Source organism: Haemorhous mexicanus, chromosome 1, assembly GCF_027477595.1.
Source record: "Haemorhous mexicanus isolate bHaeMex1 chromosome 1, bHaeMex1.pri, whole genome shotgun sequence".
NCBI lineage: Eukaryota > Metazoa > Chordata > Aves > Passeriformes > Fringillidae > Haemorhous > Haemorhous mexicanus.
This window is the reverse complement of record NC_082341.1, coordinates 45637330-45647055: the sequence shown is the minus strand read 5'-3', so window position 1 is coordinate 45647055 and position 9726 is coordinate 45637330. Positions and strand designations below refer to the sequence as shown.

At 48.7% G+C, this 9726-nt stretch overlaps 1 protein-coding gene across 1 annotated transcript; it reads right to left on the bottom strand.

The window, feature by feature from the left end:
* Positions 1-754: 754 nt before the first annotated feature.
* Positions 755-9322, bottom strand: CLEC3B (C-type lectin domain family 3 member B). The gene is made up of 3 exons (XM_059848234.1): positions 8848-9322; positions 4032-4130; positions 755-2692 (listed from the first exon to the last, which is right to left on the bottom strand). The coding sequence occupies exons 1-3, from the start codon at positions 8951-8953 to the stop codon at positions 2292-2294; spliced, it is 606 nt and encodes a 201-aa protein (XP_059704217.1). The 5' UTR covers positions 8954-9322; the 3' UTR covers positions 755-2291.
* Between the last annotated feature and the right edge of the window lie 404 nt (positions 9323-9726).

Below are 9726 nucleotides of genomic sequence, written 5' to 3'. Positions count from 1 at the left end.
TGCTGCTTTGCCTTCATGTGTATCTCAAAGCATGGAGGGAACATCTGCCAAAGGAACTGGAGGGTTTGTATTGAGACAAGCTGGCTTGCAGGGTGTAATCATGACCTACAGCAGAGAGTTTTGGAAAACGTCAGGAGCAGGGTCCAAAGTAAAGCTCATGGGAGGGCTGTGCAAGAGACCTAATTTTGCATGCAGTCCTGCAGCAGTTGAAACTTCACAGACTGGTGTGAGGCACTGTCTTCTACATGGATGGTCTTCTCTCCTACATGGGATGCTGGAGAGGAGGAGGAAGAAGTCATCACCACCCCAGTGAGTGAAGGAGAGGGACTCTTGTGCCTCTGCACCAAGAGCTCATTGTGGAGGAGGTGGGAGGCAGCCTGGGAAGGACTGGCTCCATGCTGGGAGCCAACTCCCCCAGCACCACTAGCGCTGCCAAACAGGGCTGAGGGAGGGTTCTTCCTTCTGGGTTAGCTTGTATTTCAGAAAGAAATTTCCCAGCACCAAGGGAGGAAATGAAGGAAATCTTATTTTCCTATAAAAGGATTCCCTGCCTGTATCCTGTGTATGACGTGTGACTGTGAGGATAACGGGGCAGGAGGGGGAGAATCCTATAAAGCGCATTACAGGGTGGGAGGCTCTCACTTCCTGCTTTTCCCCTCTGCCTTTGTTATCTCCAGCCTTCAGATATATCCCTGGAACTGCTCTGAAGAGAAAGACTAAGTAGAAGAAAACACTCCAATCACACTGGCACAACTCCATTCCTTCAGCAAGCTATAAAGACATCTTTATTTTATAGTCATTTGAACAGCAGAGAGTTTGGCAATAGTGACAACCTCAGAAGCGTGCACTTGGCATTTGTGTGAATGTGTGTGTGCTTCCAGCTTGGCTCAGACTCGATGGCTTGGAAGACCTACCACCATGCTGCTTTTAAACAAAGCAGCAAACTGGAATACCTGTCCCATGGGCAGGATCCTGTCTTGACACCTCCAACCTGGAAATGCAGGGCCTATGACCCAGACTGGAGGGGTTATTGCCAAGCACTGGACTGAAAAGAACCACTCATACCTTTTAGCCAACAGCCAGCAAAGCTCTGTTAAGCTGCCAGGGTGACCTGCACTTCTTTCCCACCATTGCTGGGGGGATTTTCTGCTTTGTTTTGCTTCGGTTTTGTTTTTCGTTTTGTTTTGTTTTACTTTAAACCTTTCCTCAGTAAAAAGTCACTGAGGTCAGACCTTCAGCTGGGCATGACTACTATATTGGCACAAACAGTGCTCAGCAAATTTATGTTTGCCAAGAACCAGCAAAGACTGGATTAGTTCATCTGGATTCCCATCATATGAACAGATCAGGTCATTCCTGAAGCTGCTGGAGTAAGTTGTCTTGGGGCATGTTTTCAATATATATTTATTTTTATATAGCAACATACTCCCTAAGAGTATTACATTTATGTTATTTATGTAATACACACATCTTCTATTTCTAGTAATATTGCTGACTAACTATGCTCCAATTTTTGCTGCTTTCCCCTTGATACTGCTACACAAATAAAGCTTTTGATGGGATTTTTTTTTTTTCCAAAGGATCTGGCAGTGGGTCTTGCTCTCCCACTGAAGTAAGTGAAACTGGCTTCTGGCAGGTGAGAAGAGGACCAAACACACCTGTAACTTGGTACGTGTAATTTGACTAGTTGAGCAGCTGGTACCCTACCAAATAAGCCCAACTGCATCTCTCAATGCAAAGCAGGAGCAGCTCCCTCTGCTTGTTGAGACAGGACCTTGATCCTCACAAGGCTGAACTGGAACACTGTGAGGAACATGGAACTCTCACAAATTGCTGCCAGGGCTTATGGGGAAGCAAAACAAGAGAAGAAAGCAGAAACTGTCTATGCTGGTGTCCCAAGAAAGCTCAGCAAAATGGGAAAGGACACTCCAGAGTGACAGCCCTGGGCAGCCGAGGCAGCTGTATGCCCGGCTGGACTGCTGCACTGGTTCTTTGCTGGAACAACTGAGCTGTCCTAATAAATTCCCTGTGTAAAAAAATATATATCTATAAATCGTGCCTTAGGAAGAGCAGTGCAGCTGTGAACAGGGCTGGATGTGGCCAAAGGAAATGCTCTGGGGCTCTAAGACCCGGCAGCGAGCCGTGGCGACTCTCTTTGCGAAGGGTGACTCTACTGAACACGTGCATGGGGGTGTGTGGATGGACACAGAGGAGCAGACGCAGCTACAGCTCCATCATACTGCTGCCCAGGGCGGGGTCTGGGCTGGCTGGGCAGGGGGGAGGCCCCGCCGCTACACGATCATGAACTGGCAGACGTAGGGCAGCTGCTCTCGGCACCTCTTGTCGAACCACTTGCCGTTGGCGGTCCCCGACAAAGCCGCGCAGTTCTCCAGCTTGCCGCCGTCGGGCTGGGTGGTGATTTCAGTCTCCCAGTTCTTGTAGCGGATGGGGCTGCCTGTCATGTCGACCCACCTGCCCTCCGTGGCCATGTCGTTGAGGCCCAGCCAGAGCTCGGCCTCCGGGCCGATGCTCCTGCGCATGTAGTCGTAGAGGGCGTCATTCTCTTCGCCGCTCTGGGGCGCGCTCAGCGTGCCGCCCTGGGAGATGCAGTTCTCGCTGGCCTCGTGGTACGTCTTGGCCTCCGAAAATGCCAGAAAGCATTTCAGATGAATTTTGGTGCCTTTCAGGCAGACTGAGAGGTTACCACACCAACAGAATAAAAAAGACAGAAAGCGAATTTGGTTTAAAAATGGAGCCCAGGAAGAGGCAGCAGCAACAAGCGCAGCAGCCAAATTACAAATCTAATTTCTTAGGCTGCACAGTGACCCTTAGCAGCACAGGATTCCAAGGGCCCCTTTTTCCCCTATGCAGGGTGGGACACAGTCATGGAGACGTGCCCTCCCCCTCTGCAAATCACTGGGTGAAATAGATTTTCGGGGTGCCCCTGTCACCCTTCTGGGCTCTGCTGCCACTGCTGGAGCCGAGGCACAACATAGTCCTCCTGCTCCTTCCCCTGGCCTTGTTCTTCCCCACTGCTACTCTTTCTGAGATTAATTTGTTGGAAATATGGTTTGTCATGGGCACTGCCGGGTGTTGGAGTGTTTTGGGAAAAAGCGTGCATGCCAATTAAATCATCTTAATTATGCAAGATGAAAAAAAAGTCATTTTTAATAAGCTTTGATCAGAAGCGTTGCGCTTGCATAGCTTGAGGTCTTCAGAGGAAATTTCTACTTGCCTCTGATTTTGGTTTTAAGGATATCAATTTATTTTGCTTTTCTTTAATCTCTAAACCTTAAGAGTGCAGGGTATTGTAGCCAAACAATACCTAATCAGAGACACACATTAATATCCAAACCAATTACTTCTCAATGAATGTGAGCTTGGAACTAAAGCCTTGATTTTGCTTGTGTTCCTTTTCTTTTAAGGAGAAAAATCTCCTTAATTTGCATTTTCATCTCATTTCTGCTTCATGTTTTGCAAATCCTACTCCTACTGATGTCAGTGGAGTTTGCACAGAATACCTATGGAGCACATCTGGAAGATGGACATTTTGGGACTGTCTTCTGTGTATGTTTAATGTAGCAGGACTGCCCTGCAGTGCAGTGCCCTGGGCACGGTGTGTATAAGAGACCAGGTTGCCATTTCGCTGGGGGTCTGACAAAAGATTAAGCTGGATTTGGTTAAATCACAGACTAATCCAAATCCTATCCCTCCACCTCATAAAGGAAAATGAACATCTGGCTTAGCATCATAGGAATATCCAGATGGGAGGCACATAAAGAGGGGGACCCCACACTGCACAGCTCCTGTTAACTGCCCAAGGAGGTTCACCAGCTCAGAGGAATTGCAGAGACCCACAGTCTGCTTTGATCCCCCAGCCCCTCTCCCCATGGTGGGCTTGTTGCTGTGGGGTGCTCGGGCATCAAGCACTCATCATGTCTCTCATGAAGACACGTAGAGCAATTGCAGCCACTTTATGAGCAGCTCCTCTCTTGAAGTAAAAGTTGTGTGTTCTTCAGCAAGCCCTTTACCTGTCTGGAGTGCTTGCTTCTCCTTCAGTAGAGCAACCTCCTGAGAGATGTTGTCAATCATAGCCTTCAGGTCTTCAATCATTTTGAGGCTCACACCATCTGTTGGAGAAATCAAAGAAAGAGCACAAATATTGGTTGTATCCCAGGGGAAGCAACCAAATCTGTTCCTATCATCAAAACTCCGTGTTTCTTTGCCCTCAGAGGAGGATAAACAAATGGAATCCACAAAGTCAGCACCTGTGTCCCCTTGCACATCCATCAGAGTGTGTGTTTGCTCGCCAGCCTGGTTCCACTATCAATTACAACCTTGTTTTCCTGGTTCAGGTTCTGGGACTGTGGACCCCATGCGTCTTCCAGCTGCAGGGGTCACCCTTTGGGTTGGCAGTGCTGGGGAAGAGGTGACATGCACGAGCACTGCAATGTGCAGGCTTGTCTCTGGCACCCCTGTGTAGAGCAGTCTGGGGTTGAGCTCCCAAAATGCAGGAGGACACCCCAGCCTGAACAGAAGTCCTGACACACACAAATGTTTTGTGGGCAACGTGAAGCTAATGATGAACAGGATTTATTTTTTTCAGATTCCTCAAGAGCCTGCTCTCTCTGTCTCTATTCACAGCACACAATCCTGGCTTCCCTTAAACACCCTAACACATGATGTTCTCTGTGTGCACTCCTGGCTGCACCCACCTCCCGTCTCCTGTCACTGGTAGGTTGGTAGGAAAGCACTTTGCTCACCAGGCTGATGCTCAGCAGGAAGGGGCTGGAAGGGCTGCAGATCCTACCTCCACTACATCTGCCTCTGCACCACTAGCCACCAGCCTCTGCCCACCAACCACATCATCCTTTGGACCACCACAGTTGCCTCTGCCCCATCTCTACCTTCATCACCCCCAGTGTAGGTACCCAAACAGCGTCCAGAGCTGCTCTCCTGCTGTGAGAAGACACCTCTTTGGCTGGAGAGCTGGCTCTTAAAGCACATCTTGTTAGGTGTGCTGCTTCTACAACAGCTCCAACCAGTTATTAAATCAGTACTTGGATTTCTCCTAGACAGGAGCAAAGGGACCATTTACACCTTGAAGGTGGTGGGAGAGGCTCTTGTATGCATCTAGTAGTTCTCATGTTGAAAGCATCTAGTAGTTCTCCTGGGCTGAAAGGAAAGGGGACAGTTTGCCCATGAATGCAGTAGGAGGGGCTTCCTTGAGGGCCAAGGAGCTGAGACACCAAGGCAGGCAAGTAGGGAAGCAGCCTGGGTGCAGGTCAAAACCACCAACCCAAGATTACATGGTGCCATGAACATGAAAACCAGACACATCAGGAGAAGGGCATTACTCATTGCTCAATTAACTTTACTTTACTCATTGCTCAGTTAACTTTACTTATTGCTCAATTAACTTTAATGGATTCACTTAACACTGAGGCACTAGATATTATTTTTCTGCCTTTGATGAAAACACTTTGTGGGAAAAGGCTAATTAATCATGGGGCTTTTTCCCATGCAGGCCTGTCTTGCAGCAGAACAAATGTTCTAAGGTTTAAGTAACATCCAAAGGCCATGTCAGGACACTGCTAATGAGTCTTGCTGGGCCAGCTCCTTATGGTGCTCCAGCTGGGTTTGCTGGTAGGTTCCCACCTTGAGGGTCCCTGCCATGAGAGGTGACATGTCTCCTTGATAACTATCTAAGAGCCCTGTCCCTTTTCAGTACCTCATCTCCAAACCCTGGGCCACAAGATATTCCTACAGCACTGCATTCGCTGGGATATCTCACAGAGAACCAGGACTGGTTGACTCACCCTTCAGCTATAAAGTGAGGACCATGGCTACATAACAGACATTGTTGTCTATTTTATTGCCATGGGTTTTTGTCTCGGTGCTGTCATTTCCTCAAGGCTCAACTCCTGAAGCCTGGGATCAAGCCTGTTTCCAGTCTGGGTTTTCTGTGATGGAAGCTGGCATACTGATGATCCTGTGGGAGCTGGAGTGGGTCCCTGTGCAGGACCGAGAGCAGCAGCATTAAGCGTGGGCAGAGGCAAGATCAAAAGGAGACTCACAGAAGTGTGGGTCAAAATAGTCTGTTGGCTTGAAACCCTAGCCAGGAATGTATTTAAAGCTACAAATGGGAACTCTCACCCATTCTAATTTTATGCTTAACAAATCCCTCTGTACTTAATTTTAATGTCTTAACTATTCCTGTATGAAATTTGGATATATATATATATATATATATATATATATGTTTCTTAGCTTTGCCTGGAGATCCAAACAGCTTTTTGTCCCCCAGAGGAATGAGCACTGCTCTGGTTCACAATGTCTGTCATCAAAGCTCTCTGACCACCAGTACTTCTTCTGACACCAGGCATTTCTTCAAAGGTATGAAGTGGAGCAGTCAGGTCCCATACTGCAGTCTGTCCCTGGATCAAAGGAGGAGACTGAACACACCCACACTGGATTTACAGCAGACTAAATGTTCACAGGCATTTTCAGGGAAGAGCAGCCAGACAAGAATACACTGAAATTTTGGGCAGTAGGTGGCATTAGGCGAGAAGCCCAAATTACTCCCTACTCACTGAATTAAGCATCCAGACTCTGACTTCTGTCTCCAGTTACCTCAGAAATACCTGTGAGAGCTGTGCAAAGATGCTCCCTTCCATGATGTCAGTACCCCAACACACCTGTGACCAAGGGGAGCCCCCCCAGGGCTGATGCCTGCACCCTCAAGCCATGGGGTGTCAGCACAGCCCAGGCAGGGATGCCAGTGCCTGCCTCCCCTGGATATTCTTTTGGATGAGACCTCCAGAGCTGCCAGACAAGGGCAAATCCATCTGTATCCCAAGACACTGGTGCTCAGGGAGAGTTTGCTGAGCTACTGCATTTGGAACAATAACTGGGGAGTACTCTGAGGGGGAAAAACACAACAGAAGGCAAACTGAATGTGCTATCTCAGCATTTTCTAAATACTGTGGTTTGGCTTTTTCATGTTGAAATAGCATCATTTTTCATTCTGAAGCAGATCCAAACATAAGCAATAATTACAAAAAGAAAAAAGAAAGAAAGAAAAATTTAAAAAAGACCAACATAAAAAGCTTGGCTTAAACCAGTGCTTTCTTTTCTAACATTTGTGGTTTTGTTGCATAGATTAAAAAATAAATCCAGCCAAACACACCAACCCTCCAGTGGCCTTGCTCTTCCTGACCTTCCCAGGCAAAGCGCAGGGCTGGAACCAGGATGAGGGCATTGAATGCCTGGATGAGGGTGAGATGGGGCCATCCTGATATTGTTCAGAGCAGAAGTGGCTGAGCTCTGGCCCCTGTGGTGGCTGGGCAGGCAAGCTTAGATGTAGAGTAGAAGAGGAGCTCCATAGGGGATTTTTAGTGCTTTTCTCCTCCTTTTCCTACCCTCAGGCATTGGTAAAAATCTGAAAAATATTAACCAAGAAATACTGGGAGTTTCCAGAGGCAGCTGATCCCCTATGGGGCTGGATGGGACTGATCAAAAATGCCAAGTTGCTGGGTTTTTCCCTTTCCTCCACAGAAAATGTGACCTCTGCTTTGAAAAGAAATTGACCAAAACCTGCCACCAGCTGGCCCAGATGGCTTGATTTTCAGGACACCCTCCTCAAAAGTTTTTAAATCAGAGCCAAATTTTCCTGTCAAAAAGGAGATCTTTCTCCCCCCTTCTTGCCACTAATTGATTACAAACAGGAGTTGCAATGACACCTAGAGAAAAACAGGATTTCTTTAAGAAATGTCTCTCTTTCCTGGTATTGTTGAGTTCTTTTTTTATTGTTTCGGTACCTCCAGTAAGTGCAGTGCATGTATGTGCCCTATATGAGCTCAAGGGGGTATGTTCTGCTCCTGAAAACAGTCAGACTGTTTTCTCTGTTATTCCACGTCCTGCAGAATAAGATGTGGAATAAGCAGCTAAGTTTGTGAATTCATAGAAAGATCTAATGGGAGAAAAGGCAGAAATTTCTCAAGGATGGAATCTGACAAAAATAGCCACTGGGTGAGTGTAGACAGCAGCCTGGCCAAGCGAATTCCAGGGATGCTTCTTCCTTGCTCCCCACTTCTTTCCAAGTAGGAAAGTGCCTGCCAGGAGCGGTCCAAGCCCACGCGGCTGCGGTCGGACACATCAGGCGGGCAGGCAAGCTCACATGCTGCTTCCTCACCTCCCCTGCCTTCTCCTCTACTTAACGTGCACTGAGTCAAGGATGGGATAGGAGGAAAACAGGAGAAGAGAAGGAGAAACAAACACAGTAGAGAATAGGAAACCCAGGCACCTTTGTGGGCACACTGCCGTCTGGCAAGCCTAAGCAGGCAGAGCTTGCGCCCGGTGTGAAATACACCCGAGGGCAGCGGTTTTAAATGAAGAACCCTGTTGATGCTTAATGGCTTGGATATTTTCTGCCTCTTCTCATCTCCAAAATTGTCTGTCATCTGCCACTTACTTCCTTCTGAAAAATGAATGAGAAAGGTTGAGGGGGCTATAGAAAGGAAGAGTTTATTAGAGGAAAAGCTTGGGATGAACCTTAGACGGAACATGGAAAACGTGTTCCCTCTGAAACTCAGACTAAGCTGTCCCAACAAATTTATCCAAGGTAGGAACCCACCAGAACCGTTTTAATACCCTCACTATTTTACAGAAGAGCTGCACAGTCATTCCCATGGAGGAAGGGGAGAGAAAGACGCTTTATTAGGTTTTTAGATGTTTTTTTATCAAGTTTCACTAAAGCACTGTTAAATGCCCAGGCGAGTGGGCTGACTGCAACCCCCCCGAAGCCCTGCAAGTCTTCCTCGCAAGGACGCTGCCGCTGCCCCTTACCTTTCTTGGAAGCCGCCGGTTTCTGCCGGGCTTTGCCGTTCTGCTGGTCGGAGACCTGGGCGAGGGAGAGGAGGCAGAGGAGGAGGCAAGCTGCCCGGAGCGCCATGCCGCTGCCGTCGGAGCGGAGCTGCAGCGGCTCTGCCCTCGCACAGCCGCCCAGACAGCGGCTGGAGGCAGGAATGGCTGTCCCAGAGCCTCCCGCTGAGCCCGGGCCAGCGCAGCCTCCCGGCCCCGCGGGGGCTCGGGCGGCTCCGGCCAAGGCTGAACACCTCCCAGAGGGCTTGCAGTTCTTAGCACGCCGCTTGTTTTCGTTAGAAAGAAAAAAAAAAAGCAAAGCAAAACAAAAGAAAACAAAACAAAACCTACAAAAAAAGAGGAATGAATGTACCGTCAGTCTGCTAAGCTAAACATGAGGAAAGGCTGGGAGTATAGCTGGAAGGATTTCCTGTGGCTTTTAGCACAACGCCATGACTTTGATCTCGTGTGTCAGCGATGGCAATAGCAAGGCGAGGTGTGAACCAGCGCTTGGGTGGCCCAGGGAGCAGAGAGGGGCCGCCTGTCCCCCGCCCCTCAGCAGGGATAGCCAGGCACCAACAGAGGCAGAGGGAGCAGCAGAGGGAGCAGCTGGGGGGACTGAGCACCCCGGTTCCTTGCTCAGAGTGTAGGGTAGCTCTTTACCCTCTAAAAAGCAGTCCCACTGTGGCTTTGGTAGGGTCATCCTGCTGTCATTGCTTGTCCTTGGGATCTCCAGTGGGCCTTGGGACCAGGGGCACATGTTCTACAAAAAGGAGGCCCCTTCTCCCCGAGGCCCCTTTGCAGGTTCCCAGCTTAACTTCTCGGACCAGCTGGGCTGTGCTGAGCCCAAACAAAGACTAAACA